At 47.0% G+C, this 15,804-nt stretch overlaps 1 protein-coding gene across 1 annotated transcript in view; it reads left to right on the top strand.

Annotated features, from left to right (window-relative positions):
- Positions 1–15,386, top strand: part of LOC149274890 (signal peptide, CUB and EGF-like domain-containing protein 1) — a 57,055-nt gene extending 41,669 nt beyond the window's left edge. Inside the window, exons 7-22 of the mRNA XM_089505133.1 lie at positions 1,724–1,840; positions 4,273–4,395; positions 7,332–7,448; positions 7,962–8,084; positions 8,381–8,500; positions 8,790–8,879; positions 11,075–11,191; positions 11,798–11,935; positions 12,034–12,237; positions 12,462–12,623; positions 12,864–13,031; positions 13,169–13,330; positions 13,687–13,884; positions 14,299–14,451; positions 14,753–14,832; positions 15,234–15,386. Coding sequence (XP_089361259.1) covers positions 1,724–1,840; positions 4,273–4,395; positions 7,332–7,448; positions 7,962–8,084; positions 8,381–8,500; positions 8,790–8,879; positions 11,075–11,191; positions 11,798–11,935; positions 12,034–12,237; positions 12,462–12,623; positions 12,864–13,031; positions 13,169–13,330; positions 13,687–13,884; positions 14,299–14,451; positions 14,753–14,832; positions 15,234–15,386 — 2,225 coding nt within the window. The remainder of the gene's footprint in view (positions 1–1,723; positions 1,841–4,272; positions 4,396–7,331; positions 7,449–7,961; positions 8,085–8,380; positions 8,501–8,789; positions 8,880–11,074; positions 11,192–11,797; positions 11,936–12,033; positions 12,238–12,461; positions 12,624–12,863; positions 13,032–13,168; positions 13,331–13,686; positions 13,885–14,298; positions 14,452–14,752; positions 14,833–15,233) is intronic.
- Positions 15,387–15,804: the final 418 nt, after the last annotated feature.

The following is a 15,804-nucleotide window of genomic DNA, read 5'->3' as shown; positions in this document are numbered from 1 at the left end:
CGCGTGTTGGCTAAGATTGTTTAGTGTTCTTTTTTCCTAGCGTATTAGATTAATGACGAATGCGGCGGGGCTTGAACCTCAGGCCTTAAAGTGAACTTGGCCCGACTCACAGAGGCCCCTAGTAAAGCTCTTAAAAGCAGTGTTTTGACCCAAAATGGACAGTTGTGCATGAAGCTCTATGCTGAACTTGTTAAACCTAAAAGCTTTGGTTGCCATATCAGCAGAAAAAGTGCTTCGCCATTTCTTATGCATTTGCCTAGCTGTTCACCGAGGAGTACCTTAAGAGAGCCGTTTACTTAGGAAACTCCTTAAATAATAATAGAAATATATTTTTTAAAGGTGAAACTTAACAAAAAACAAAACAGAATTTATGGAACAATAAAAGAGAATTTAGGGGCCAACCTGGTGGTTTTCGGAGCCAGGCCGCCCCCCCCCAAACACGACCTCTGTTTATTTGTTTTGGTTTTTTTTTACCCCTGCCGCACCGATCAATCGCGCTTACATTGGATCACAGAAGACGGTAACCCCGATTTCAAGAAAACCTCAGTTTGAAAGAGAGAGAATTTTTTTTAATAATATATAATTTTGCAAGACGTTGGGAGCCGTCTGGCAGGAAGGGGTTAAAGAGAGAGAGAGAGACGTCTAATTGGCCGAGCAGGGATTGATGATCCGCCGAAGAGCCGACAAAACGGAATTCAAGAGGAATTATCATGTTTTTGGTATTTTTTGGATTGGGGGTACACGAGCGCTCCGGTTCTGAACTTGGGGTGGAATTGGCTTTTCCAGGGTGATTCGTAGAGCAAGCGAGGGAAACCAGTAGACGGCGACCAACCCAACGTTTGTAACAAATTAGTTTTCTGAAGTGTTTTTAAAGAAGTTTCTCATTTGTTTGTTACTTTGTTTCGCAACAAAAACCATCTCGGTTCCGAATCCCGTGATTTTTTTTGATTAAGTGCTTTTGAGTCCTCTTTATATCCTCGTGGAAACCTTTGGGGAACTCGTCCTCATAATCACCCCCTCGGTGTCTTAACGAGGGTTTTTAGTCCGTTCTGATTGTCTTCTTGGTTCTGGACGCGGCCGACGATCGTTTCTTGTCCCCATGGGAGTAACTCATCATCTCCTCTGGCCCCGGCCACGCAAAACATGGCGGCCTGCAAGACCAGACCGAAGACCGCGATGCGAGCGGCGCCCACGGAAAACATTCAGGACCAGCGTTATCGTTGGCACGGCACGGTTGGTCGATCTACTAAACGGCTGTTCTGATGTCTGGGTTGCTGCGAGGGTTCTTCCGGGCTGAGAGATCATCTCATCGCCCTGCTCAGGCTCCATCAACCGTCCACGGGGTGAATGCGGTCGGAAACCTCATCTCAATTTGTGTTTTGGGAACAGGTTTATTGGGGTAATGGCGTTGGGGGGGGGGGGGAGACACGTATTGTACATAAGCCACAAAAGAGCTACAGACCAAAGATGGCACGTACCGTTTAAAGTATTTTTAATTTATTTTTAAAGAAAAATTTAATCCGGTGGGGCGGGGGTTGCTGATTGGTGCGTTTTTATCATTATTTTTATTTATTTCTTTTTCGTTATTTTTCCCCGTTGCGGTTACTTGTATGATGTTTCTGTTGTGTTGCCGTTACTCGTGCCGTTGTGTGTTGGTGAAGCTCACCTTTTCGTGACGTTGATTTTCATTCTTTTCCATTTTTTCCTCCCCTGTGGTTCTCAGAAACGTGCGCCGTGAACAATGGAGGCTGCGACCGGACCTGCAAAGACACGGCGACGGGGGTCCGCTGCAGTTGTCCAGTGGGATTCACGCTTCAGCCGGATGGGAAGACGTGCAAAGGTTAGCCGATAGTGATGAGTGATGAGTGTGATGGTGCGTGATCTGCGTGTCCAGTGTGTATGCGTGGGCTCCGTGTAAGAGAACAAAAATCTCGGCACCCGCTGGGGGGGGGTTATATTACTGTATACAGTGCTGGGGGTTATATTACTGTATACAGCGCTGGGGGGTTATATTACTGTATACAGCGCTGGGGGGTTATATTACTGTATACAGCGCTGGGGGGGTTATATTACTGTATACAGCGCTGGGGGGGTTATATTACTGTATACAGCGCTGGGGGGGTTATATTACTGTATACAGCGCTGGGGGTTATATTACTGTATACAGCGCTGGGGGGTTATATTACTGTATACAGCGCTGGCGGTTATATTACTGTATACAGCGCTGGGGGGGTTATATTACTGTATACAGCGCTGGGGGGGTTATATTACTGTATACAGCGCTGGGGGTTATATTACTGTATACAGCGCTGGGGGGGTTATATTACTGTATACAGCGCTGGGGGGTTATATTACTGTATACAGCGCTGGGGGTTATATTACTGTATACAGCGCTGGGGGGTTATATTACTGTATACAGCGCTGGGGGTTATATTACTGTATACAGCGCTGGGGGGGGGCTCTTCCAAGGGGCTTTATGTTCTGTATAACAGATCTATTTAAATCCCCGCTGCGGCCCCCTTTATTTTGCGTCCCTCCCCGGGTTGTAGAAATTCTGTCTGGCTCCAGGGTTTTTATGAACCTTTGGCCACCGGGCTTGAAAATAAAGGATTTGGGGTTTTCTGCACATGATATCCGTTGCGTTCTGGAAGCAGCCGCGTTAATTAAAGTGCGACTTGTTGATTCGGTCCCAAACGTTGCTTTAAATAAGCGGGCAGGAAGCGTGCGGCTTCCCCAGCGTGAGACGACGCGGAGGGGGATTTATTGCGGGAGCTGCTGATTTCTGGCTGTTTGTCGGCCGCTGCGTTCGGGGGCAGAAAGGAGACGCGCGGCGCTGATTGCATTCCAACCGCAGGGATGCAAAATATCCGCAAATCCACCTAGAAATTAAAATGTCAATTATTGTTATGTTTAACCTGTTCACTGCCAGGAAATGAACAAATGTTTGCTGATAGAAACATGGAACCCGCCGGCAGATCGGCCCCATCCGGCCCCCGTCTAGTCCCCCGTTTCTCCTGCTGTAAAGACTCAAACCTTAATCAGTCGTTGGTCTCGTCTTAGATTCAGGAGCCGTATGTCTATCCCACGCATGATTAATCCCCTCACTGTATTACCCTCTACCACTTCCGCTGAGAGGCTGTTTCTCTAATCTACCACCCTCTCAGTTAAGTAAAACTTCCTAACCTAAAGACAGTTATACTTTTCTTGAGTTTTTTTATTGAAACATGTAATGAATGAGCGCCGCGGGGGGATACATTGTATCAGCAGGTGATTGATCCTCACAGAGCTGTCCGCTGCTGTATTCTCTGTAGATTGATCGCGGCCCCCCTCCGGGGTACACGGTGGGCTCTTTGATCCGCAGGGTGACAGATAACCCGGCTTATCTAAAGACAAGGGATGGCAGAGATAAGAAGGGAACCTAGCAGGAGGGTGGTGTCCGCTGGGGCCTTTCTCTCCCGAAATAACAAGCCCCATTGTGGGCCGCTGTGTATTCTCCGCACACCTGTTCCTGCGAGAAAAGATTCAGCTTTCACCGAGACGATTATTGTCTGATCCTGTGGGAAAAAAACAACAAGAAAAACGCTTTCTCCTCCCAAAGAAGGCAGCGGAGCGCGCATGTTCCTGCCGGCGAGTCCACGCGGTACGGGCTAACACGCGTGGGAAAGAACCAATACATTTACTTATATAGCGCCAGCAGATACCGTAGCGCGGGTGCAAAAGCAGCTTCCCTTTTTCTATAATCTGTTTCTAGAAAACTTCTTAAAACTTAAAAAAAAAAAAATAATAATATTTTTATAATAAAAATAAAAAAGTTAACCCCTTAAACTAAAGGGGTTTTTGGTGCTTTTTAAGTGTAATTTCCCGCCCATCTCATTTAGTTTAATTGGATAAATTATGTATTTTTTTTCTCCCTGGACAAGTATAAAGATAAACCATGATTTAGCAAAGAGAATATTAAACATGAGAAAACATTTGGGGAGGAAAATGTATAATTTTACCTATAAAGAGCAGTAGTGGAAATGTATTCATATATATTATAAATATAATGTATAATATAAATTGGCGGTATATATATAATACAAATATACCGGTAATTTATATTATACATTACATTTATAATATATATATATATATATATATATTTATTTTTTTTAATTTTTTTCCCCTGAATCTATGCGTTTCCTCCTGCCGTGTGTGTGAGGGTACGAGCGGCGCGCATGTTCGGCGTCGTTTAGTGAAAGTCTCTCTGTATCTGTGCTCTTTGTCTTTCAGATATCGACGAGTGTTTAGCAAACAACGGGGGCTGCGATCACTTCTGCCGGAATACCGTCGGGAGCTTCGAGTGCAGCTGCCAGAAAGGGTACAAGTTACTGACCGACGAACGCACCTGCCAAGGTGAGCGAGACCCCCCGCGGCCACATTTTTCGAATATCCCCCTTATTAATGGTGATTTTTTTAAAATTCTTTTTGCATTTTTATGAATATAAATCCCCCTCTGTTATCTCCCCCCCCCCCACCGTGCTGTATGCGGGAGATAACAGGAGAGAACAGGAAGCGGCTTACAACTTCCTGCTCGGGCTTACGGGAGAGAACAGGAAGCAACTTACAACTTCCTGCTTGGGCTGACCAATGGGATTCTGATACAGGGTTACTTAACCCCACCTGTGTCTGGGGGTGTGGCAATAGGTGGGGCCTGCCCCAGAAGTGGGTGGGGCCTGCTCCAGAAATGAATAGCCACCGGGCAAAGCAGGAGCTGCGGCGGAAGTCTGTCTGGCAACAGCTCGGATCTCCATCGAGGTCTCCATCGAGGTCTCCATCTCAGGCGAGATCAGAGGATCCCTCCAACCAGCCGACGCTCCCCGCTGTAAACAGCAAGACATTGGGGCGGCTACCTGGGAACAGATCCCGAGAAAATCAGGACTGTCCTCCCAAAACCGGGACTGTTAGGATGTACGCAGCAGTGGAACGTTCGTCGCCGGGTACGGTCGAGCTGTTGTCTCGTCGCGCCATCATCGTGCAAACCTCTCCAAAAACCAGGAGCGGCTCGGGCCAAAAAAAAAGCCTAGAATCTGTGAAATTGGCACGGCGGTTATTAATAACGCTTTTTGCCCAAATTAGGAATTGGATTGTAAATCGCTATTCTTCCCAAAAACGCCCCGGCGCAAACGCGGCCAACTTCCACGGCCCAGCGGGTGTTCAACGGGGTGAAGTGCCGGCTCGGAGTCATTAGGGGCCGACGACGGGACGAATGAGTAATGAGGGGAGGCGCGGGGGTCGCCTCCTCGTACGGAGGGTCCGTCTGCAACCGGTGGAATTTTTTCAGTGTTTTTATTTATAGATCATTTTTGAGAGATGTGAGAAAAAAAAAAGAAATATGAATTTTGGAGCAAAAAGTCATTTTTGTGGAATGTGGGAACCGTAATCGCTGTTTTAATTGGCCCCTTCATGCCGCGCTTGGACCCGTTTTGCTTGCGTTTGTCTCATTAAATCACGTTTTGTGCACGCCGAGGCCTCTCAAGGAACGCGTTATGAAATCCAGCCGCGATTATTGGCTTCCCCGGCGCTTTTCTCTTTTTTCATTTTTAAAGAAACCACAGAAAATATAAAATAAAAATATCACATTTTCTCAATCAAGTTGACGCAACATCAGGTTTGTTTCCTGATCTGCATATATATATATATAGTACATCGCTACAGTATATGGCGACGCTATATAAATCAATAATGATAATACACATTGTACAGCGCTACAGAATAGGGTGGCACTATATAAATCAATACATCACATATTGTACAGCGCTGCGGAATACGTTGGCGCTATATAAACCAATAAATAATAATAATCGTATTAAATGTGTAACGAAAGCTAATCTCCGAGCGATAATTGCACCCGGCCCGGTAGGATTTGCCCCGCATGCTCTGGAAATAGCAGATTTAATGCCCTCTATATATCGTCCGCCGAGTCCTCGGGGCGGTTGCAGACGGAGGATTTGTTGAGACCCGAATGCGCCTTCCAGATGAGGTGTTACGGGGCTAAGTGCTTTATTTTATGGCGGGTTTAATAAAGAAGGGCTGTTTCCTCTTAATGAGCTCCAGAGTCGTCTAATCAGAAGAAATATCGTCACGGTTTCTGGGTAGAAAGCGTCTCTTCCAAGTCGATAAATTCTAATTTAAACAAACGAAGTCCAGAGATTCGCTTATCGCCGGGAACTGCGGGAGAAACCCGGGGACGCACGTCCTCTTCGTTTTATTCTTTTAATGAAGTCTTTGAGCAAAAACAGCCCTCGGTCATTAAAAAAAAAACGAGAGAAACCGAGGTCAGCTTTGTCTCCGGCTAAATAAACACAAATCGGGCTGGGTTAGGATCTTGTGTTTATTCGGGCCGTGGCTGACGAGGTCAATTATTCAGGAGGATTCGGGGCTAAAGAAATAAAATTTGGTCAATTTAGAACAGTTTAAAGAAAAATCTGCAACATTTTCTAGGATTATTAATATTTTGAGATTTTCGGGTGCTGGTTTTTTTAATATTAATAATAAAAAGGGTGTTTTTCTCGGGGGGGGGTGCGTGTCTTTGGTCAGAAGAGCACAGAGAGATCTCCAACCCCCCCACGACTCTATGAATGCAATGGTGTGGAGACCGGGGGGGGGGGGGATGTGGTCGGGACCAAAAAGAGGCTATAGGGGTATTTATTGCACATCAGCCCTCAGGGTAGGTAATTAAATCATTTTTATAACCAATGACTGGTCCAGGGCTCAAAGGAAACCACAGCGGTCACTTTTTCACATATACAAGTCACGTGTTGCTGCCCCCTACAGTATGTGGGAGGTAAAAACTCATAGATTTGGGTCACCTAAAGCGGATATCCCTGTATCATACTGCCTGTGGGGCACAATAGAATTACTCATTTTTAATCACCAAGCCAGACTCTTTGAGTAATGAAAGTCTATGGAGGGACGGACTTCATTAGCATCGCCATAAATCATCAGCTCAGGGTGGTGTTTGAGCCGGGAAATTCACCCAAAATATCACATGGCTGCAAGTGCCGGAATTAGGTGAATAAACTGGTTGAATTGTCTTTTTTTTTCCATTTCTGGCAAATATTTGGTGAAATTGTCTCTTTTTTCCCCCTGATTTATGTAACCGTATGTTGTGTCGATCGCCACCTTGTGGCCGGTTTGGGTACTGCGTGCGTTTTGCAGTTCAGATAAAAGGTGGATAATTGGTATGTTTTTAGTTACTTTTATTATACATCGGAGGCTGTCTTTTTTTGTTGTTCCATATGTTCTTTCTGGCTCCTTCCGTAACCCCCCCCCCCCTCCTTTCTCACCAGATATTGACGAATGTTCCTTTGAAAGAACCTGCGACCACATCTGCATCAACTACCCCGGGAGCTTCGAGTGCGTCTGCCGCAGGGGCTACACGCTGTACGGGATGACCCACTGCGGAGGTTTGAAGCCCTTTCCTCTATTTGACCTTTTGCGGGTTGGGGGAGGGGTGACATATGACGCATCTATCAGCCGTGTAGAGACGCGATGTCCGTTGTACAGCGCAGCGGAATATGCTGGCGCTTTATGAACGAATAAATAAACCTCCAGCTTCTGCCCCTCATCATCCTCAGCCAGCCTATAGTGACGGCAGAAAGGGCAATCGTATCTTGCCGGCCCTGCGGTTGGCATCTGCTGCAGTATCAGTGCCCTGTATACGTTCGCTGGTATGCCTATCATCCTCAGCCGCCGTCTGCTGGAAAAGTACGATTCCAGCCGCTTGTCTAGATTCCTTTATTGGTAAATATTAAGGAAGAATAAAAGTGACCCCATCAGACAGACTGGGGGGGGCAGGGGTAGTTAGGGGATTATTTATTGATCGTTGATTGATGGATTGGTGGATTATTTATTGATTATTGGTGGATTATTGATTCATTATTGGTGGATTATTTATTGATTGATTATTGATTCTCCAGACATTGACGAATGCAGCGTTAATAACGGCAGCTGTGACTCGGGCTGCGTTAACACGATGGGCAGTTACGAGTGTATCTGCCCCCATGAGAAAAAACTGCATTGGAACAAGAAGGACTGTGTTGGTGAGTGGGCGTCCAATACCCCGGGGCAATAGGGAAGATAGGGGCAAATGATTCCAATTTATTGGTCGAAGCGGAGAGCCGTTATTAGGCCAGCAAAGAAAATGAATCACAAGCTTTTGGGGCCTCAGAGGTCTCTTCTACAGACTTCGTTCCATCTGAAGAAGAGACTTCTGAGGTCCAGAAAGCTTTTCAGGCTACAGACTGTGTGACCCCAGAATCTGCCCCTTCACCCCGAGACCCTGACACCACTGCCAGCTCTGATTGCGTTACTATTGGTTGTCCTCTGGTTTCCGCAGAGTCCGTGAAGTGTCTCCCCGCCGCCAAGCCCCCCGCCAGGGCCCAGCTCGCCTGCACCAAACCTGGAGCGACGGACAACTGCTTCCTATCCTGTCCGACGAGCACCCTGTTCCTGCCAGGTCTGTGGGTGACGGGCGGCGCACGAACATACGTGTGCGGGGGAGGGGTCTGTAATGAACGACCACATAGGGAAGCCCAACACACGCCTGGGATCCTCTCTCTGATTGGTTACTCACTTTCACAATCATATTATATAACTGTGGTGGGAATAGGGCAGGGGGTGGATCTGAGTGCCCAAAATGCCCGGAGCGTCAAAGCATGAAAACGCTACTAAAATCTATTTGAATTATCTGCTTTCATTCGATTTCTTCCGATGTCTTCATTCACCGGCTTCGCTTCCTTGTTCAGGTGCAGAGAACAGCTACTCGATCAGCTGCGGAGCCCCCGTCCAAAGCAAGTCCCCCTCGAGACGCAACTCTACGATCCCGGCATGCGCAGGTGAGGAGCACCAGGCTACAATAACCAGCGTTCTCATTTATTGCATTTCTTACCACACATAATACCCCTCCCCTGGCGCTGTATACAGTAATATAACCCCCAGCGCTGTATACAGTAATATAACCCCCAGCACTGTATACAGTAATATAACCCCCAGCGCTGTATACAGTAATATAACCCCCAGCGCTGTATACAGTAATATAACCCCCAGCGCTGTATACAGTAATATAACCCCCAGTGCTGTATACAGTAATATAACCCCCCAGCGCTGTATACAGTAATATAACCCCCAGCGCTGTATACAGTAATATAACCCCCAGCACTGTATACAGTAATATAACCCCCCAGCGCTGTATACAGTAATATAACCCCCAGCGCTGTATACAGTAATACCCCCCAGCGCTGTATACAGTAATATACCCCCCAGCGCTGTATACAGTAATATAACCCCCAGCACTGTATACAGTAATATAACCCCACAGCGCTGTATACAGTAATATAACCCCCAGCGCTGTATACAGTAATATAACCCCCCAGCGCTGTATACAGTAATTTAACCCCCGCACTTTATACAGTAATATAACCCCCCAGCGCTGTATACAGTAATATAACCCCCAGCACTGTATACAGTAATACCCCCCAGCGCTGTATACAGTAATATAACCCCCAGCGCTGTATACAGTAATATAACCCCCCAGCGCTGTATACAGTAATATAACCCCCAGTGGAACAGCAGCTTTAATAGTGATTTCTTCCTTATTCTTTTGTGATCTTGTGTTAAAGATTTAACCCCATATGATTGACAGCACATCATGGTAAGAAGTTCTGCAGCAGCTTCTCACCACCGGCCGTTAGATGACCCCCCCCCCCCCCGCCAAACCTAGACTAGTCCCAGAATGCTTTATTCCTCCCCCTTTTTTTTTTTTTTTTATTAGCCGCAGAAATGTGTTTTTAATTCCAGCCGCCTTCTGTTAGATGTGGGGGCTTCCTGCTGACCTCCGGGGGAGATTATTCTTTAACTGACTTGGAATAAATAAAACTCTTTTTAAAAATAAATTGGAAAGTCTTTGTAGCGGCGACTCGGAAGGAGGGGAGGAGCCTTTCAGCCGTTTGTCCAAATAATTTTAAACGTAATACTTAAATACAAATGAAACGTAATGAGACGTATCCAGCCCTCGTCATGCTCCGCCAGCTTGCCGAGTCCCGCGCTACTGCTTTATGAGGCTCGATACGTCCCCCCCCCCCCAACAAAAACCAGAGTGGTCCCCTGTATGGGGGGGGAGGGCTGACTTTTGCTGAAAGTTTAACCACTTTGGACTACCACTCCTATCACGTGCTGCCAGCCAAAAGTCCTATTTAGAACATACGTCTGGTTTAACTGGCAGCGGACGCCCTCTACTGACAGAAAAGGGAATGTAATGCTTCCTTATTATTATTATTATATTTTTTATTTATTGTATTTATTATTATTTAGAATTCTTATTCTCTAACTATATAGAACCAACAATTCCTGCAGCGCTGCTTACAGTCCCTACACTCAAAGGGTCTGACAAAACTAGAGCTGGCTCGCAGGCTTACAATCTACTAGATATATATATATATCCAAAAATCCTAATTTAACTACTAAACTAGGTCACAGGCATCAAATTAAGAGGATCACCCGACAAATATTGTATTCCTCAAATTAGATTTAAAATTAGTTGTCGGAAATCTTTTATTTCTTTTTTACCCCAGTTGTAGTTTTTGCCCCCATAATATAATGTTTTCAGGCAGCTGCATATCAGCCGTTTGTATGATTCTCGCTCTGTTATCTGACCCCCGATCTACTAAACCCCCGACTCCTTATCATACTGCCTGTGGGGGACAATAGAATGGCTCCGTCTTAATTACCCCACCGGACTCTCTGACTAATGAAAGTCTATGAAGGAATGGACTTCATTAGCATTGCCATAAAGTATGCAAGGCTGATGGTTATTACTGTATACAGCGCTGGGGGGTTATATTACTGTATACAGCGCTGGGGGGTTATATTACTGTATACAGCGCTGGGGGGTTATATTACTGTATACAGCGCTGGGGGGTTATATTACTGTATACAGCGCTGGGGGGGGGTTATTGTATTTTTTTAATTATTGTGCAGCTCGTACAATTTATTTTTATTCCCTGTAAAAAAAGAATCCATGTTCATCTCTCAGACTCGTTAGGCCCCCCCATCACGCAGAAAATCCGATTTAAGATAAAAGATTCCAAATGTCATCTACGACCGAGGAGCAGAGAGAAGGTGAAGGACTCTGGACGTCTGCCCCTGATGGGTACGTGAGATACGTCGGATGGGGGCTGTTTTATGGGCCACAAGTTGTGTTTAGGTTGTTCAGGGACATGATTAGGGCATGTAGGGGATTCTAATGTCTCTTTTCTTGATAGAGGCAGATGGGTCCCCCCTTAAATTATATGTGCCTAGAAAACATGGTCGGTGTGGTCACCCTACCACCCTCGGTGTCCCTGTTGAGCTGCCAAGTGCAATCCATGATGTAGAAAGTTACTTAAAAATAGTTACGTTATAACAGATACTGGAGAAATGGAAAAGCATCTGTATCTAGTTCCTAGATGAGAAAAAAACCCAACAAAAAACATGTGAGCCATGGGGGAAGCAATTCTCTGGTGCACCACTCACTTCCTGCTGATGCTTAAAGCAGCTTCCTGTTCCAAAAATTCCCTTTACGGCTGCCGTTTCCGATATTTGTTTCAGTTAATACTTTAGGGGTTTAATTATGAATGAGTCAAATATTGTATATAGGATACAATTTATATTATATTAAGTTTTGCAGCCATTGGCTGGGGAATCTGTCACCGCCCCCCTAGCCCCTCCCCCTAGTCACCTATAAATTATAGCGTATAGATTTCATTTCTATTCGCAGAGAATTGCCACGTAACATTTGTGAACCTGAAGTGTGATTCATCCAAGAAGAAGAAACGCGGACGCAAGTCTCCTTCCAAGGAGGTCTCTCATTTGTTCGCAGAGGTGGAGCTGGAGGTGAACAGGGAGGAGGTTTCAGGTAGGACTTCTGTCTCTTACCTGCTTGTCCGGCTGCTGTCTTACCCCCCCCATGCTGCTAGAAAGTCACATATGTTTTTTTATTCCTCCCCACGCCAGACACGTGTAACGCGGACTGCGTGAGGAAGAGGTCGGAGCAGAGGCTGCAGGCTGCCCTCAAGACTTTGAAGAAGTCCATCAACAAGCAGCAGTTCTTCATCCAGCTCTCCGGGGTGGACTACGAAGTTGCCCCAAAGCTGTCCAAGAGCTCGGAGAGTCCAGAAGCGTGCGGCTCGGGCCAGGTGCTGCACGACGGAAAATGCGGTATTAACCATTTCAGTTACACCGTTTGGCGGATCTGAGTGGGGATTGTTAGGGGGTCACAGAGGACCCCCCTCAGTACCCTGTGAATGACGACGGCAAAAGCCCTCAAAGTCTGCTCTGTTGTCAGATACTTTGCACCGGTTCCGCTGCCTTGTTAACCCCTCGCCGGTCCGTGTTTGGTTGTCAGGCTTTACGCTCGTCCTCATAGGAGTTTCTCTTCGCAGTTTACTGCCCGGCCGGCACCTATTACAGCGGAGAACACGCGCGGTGCGTTCCATGCTCACCGGGCACGTACCAGGACATGGAGGGGCAGCTGGCGTGTGAGCCGTGCCCTAGCAGCGACAGCGTGGGCAGTGCAGGCGCGCGGAACGTGTCGGAGTGCGGAGGTGAGCATGTGATGTCATAGCCCTCATACGGTACCCGCTGATGTCAGTGCAGCGCTCCCCTCTTTTGTTCTTCTGTATGTGAATTAATAGATTGTAAGCTCACGGGAGCAGGAGGCTCTTATGTAAATTTCCACCCTTCCCTGTTAAAGCAGCGCCATGGAATATGCCGGTGCTATATAAATAATGTAAAGCTGTTCTTTGTCACCGAGAAGTTCTCACGTTTCCTTTCATCGTTTTCAGGAAAGTGCTCTCCGGGACACATCTCCCCCGACGGCTTCAAACCCTGTCGGCCTTGCCCGGTCGGGACTTACCAGCCTGAGCCGGGGCGGACGGTTTGCTTCCCGTGTGGAGGAGGCCTCACAACTAAATATGAGAGCGCGGTTTCCTTTCAGGACTGTGAAACAAAAGGTTAATAGACAGGAGGATAGATCTGGCTGGACGGGGCAAATACCCACCCAGAGGGTGCATGATTCATTGCATTCATGTGCGGGGTACACGCAGAATCTCTTAACGTGTTACATGCGATGTTTTTTCGTGTCTTGCAGTCCACTGCTCGCCCGGACACTACTACAACTCCACCACCCACAGGTGTATCCGATGCCCCGTGGGCACCTACCAGCCCGAGTTTGGGCAGAACTTCTGCATAACGTGCCCGGGGAACACGAGTACGGACTTTGACGGCTCCACTAATGTTACTCACTGCAAAAGTAAGTTACCCGTGTAATTTTGGGTGACTTTCCCGGCCCAAACACCACACTGAGCTGATGCTTTATGGCAATGCTAATGAAGTCCGTTCCTCCATAGACTTTCATTAGTCAGAGAGTCCGGTTGAGTATTAAGACCGAGCCATTCTATTCTTCCCCACAGGCAGTATGATAAGGAGTCGGGGGAGGGATTAGTAGATCGGGGATCAGATAACAGAGCGAGAATCATACAAACGGCTGATATGCAGCTGCCTGAAAACTTTATAATATGGGGCAAAAACTACAACTGGGGTAAAAAAAAAACAGAGCTAGACTTAAAAAAAAAAATCGCTAATGTGATTTTTATTTATTGTTCACAGACCAGCAATGCGGGGGGGAATTAGGAGACTATACCGGATACATCGAATCCCCCAATTACCCCGGAGATTACCCCTCCCACGTGGAGTGCATCTGGTACATCACCCCGCCGCCGAAGAGGAGGATTCTCATAGTCGTACCCGAAATATTTCTCCCCATAGAGGACGAGTGCGGAGACGTCCTGGTGATGAGGAAAAGCGGTAAGTGGGGGCAGGAGAGACGGAATAACTCGGCTTTAACCCTTTGAGCGCCAGAGGAGCATGTGCTGTGTTGCACCAAGATCGTTAGTATACAATAACATACCTACCAAGTGTCCTGGTTTTTATGGGACAGTCCTTATTTTCAGGCACTGTCCTGTTTAGCTGCTTCGCTGACCCACTTCAGGGGTTACTTTTGGTGCTCCCCCTGATCTCTGGCCGACCCGGGGGGTCCCTGCTGTGGATTCCATGCCTACGGGTCCGATGCAGTATCGCATTCGCCATCTCGCAATTCATTGGTCTTGGGTATAAATTCTAAGTCCTGGTCCAATGCATTGTGGGTACGAAGTCCTGTTAGTTGAACTCACTGAGTTGGGGGGGGGATCTCTATATAACGGCTTGCGGGTTTCTTTGCAGCCTCCCCGACTTCCATCACCACTTACGAAACGTGCCAGACGTACGAGAGGCCAATCGCGTTCACCTCCCGATCGCGCAAGCTCTGGATCCAGTTCAAGTCCAACGAGGGAAACAGCGGCAAAGGCTTCCAGGTGCCTTACGTGACGTACGACGGTAAGACCTCTTACGCTGCGTATAATAAATACATGTAATAAATACAATGTATTCGTCTCCATCGCCTGCAAGGAGTTCATTCAATGTCCGACTCCGCTGGTGTTTCTCTGCCTTATTCTGGATCATCGGAACGAAGGGGGCCCGGAAAACGAAGGAGCTCCATGGACCCTTTGTTGTTTAGGACTTTAGGATGTTTGTACTGCGCCACAGAATATGTTGGGTTATTTATGCAATAAGCGCAAATTTGTTTATTTTTTAAAAAAACGGGCTAATGCGGGCATTTCATCTTCTCGCTTCACAGAGGATTATCAGCAGCTGATAGAAGATATTGTCCGGGACGGGAGGCTGTACGCGTCCGAAAACCACCAAGAGATACTGAAAGTACGTTATTTTAACTCTTTATTGAATGGCGACGGTGGTAAAACTGGGAAATCTAACCCCCTGAATAAAGGGGTGCCATGTTTCATGGTACTGATTGGTTGCTCGAAGCAGCCAATCAGCGGCAGAATGGAACTCCCATTGAACTCAGATCAGCCGAACACATTGCTGGCATGAGAGGGGTGGGACAGGGCATGGGGCAAATAGCAGAGGGTGGGGCAAATGCAGATATTACATTTGTGGGGGGGGGGCACCATGGAAATGTAAAGGGACGACGTATTATTAAAGTGCAAATGATGGCTGGAGCATCCCTTTAACATACAATTACATGAAGAGCCATCGCCGTTAGGGAGCGATTGTCTAAATGTCACTCTTTAAACAGAATGCCTCTTTCTTTATTCCAGGACAAGAAGCTGATCAAGGCCCTTTTCGACGTGTTGGCGCATCCTCAAAATTACTTCAAGTACACGGCGCAGGAATCGAAAGAAATGTTTCCCAGATCCTTCATCAAACTCCTCCGCTCCAAAGTCTCCAGATTTCTACGACCTTACAAGTAGATTTTATCCTCCTTTTAGCCCCCATTCCCCCCTCCTTTTTTTTTTTTTTTTTTTTTTACCATTCCCGTTTTATTCCTCCCCGCTGTAGAGACGTTCTCTTCCTGAAGACTCATTTTTGCAGCCTTTGCATCCCTTTTTGTAAAAACGGAACCAAAAAAAGGGGCTTATTTCAGATGCTGCAGAAAGACGCTCGGCCCTCGGGAGCAGCCGGGTACCACAGACTTTTCCGCTCGGATCCTCAGATCGCACATGTTACTCCTCAATAATAGCGTGCCTGCTGCATTGTACAGTGATACCGAGCCCCTCTCTGCGATGGTGGGGGGGGCACCGGTCTCTGAACATCGCAACCCAAGGGAGGACAACACATTTCTACCCACGGTCTTCACCTAGAGGACCGGAAACTGGAATATCCCCAAAA

This window comes from Sceloporus occidentalis, unplaced genomic scaffold, assembly GCF_023333645.1.
Source record: "Sceloporus occidentalis isolate IW3139 unplaced genomic scaffold, rSceOcc1.0.p SCAF_313, whole genome shotgun sequence".
NCBI lineage: Eukaryota > Metazoa > Chordata > Lepidosauria > Squamata > Phrynosomatidae > Sceloporus > Sceloporus occidentalis.
Note: the sequence above shows the minus strand (reverse complement) of the source record. Positions and strands in the feature narration are given on the sequence as shown.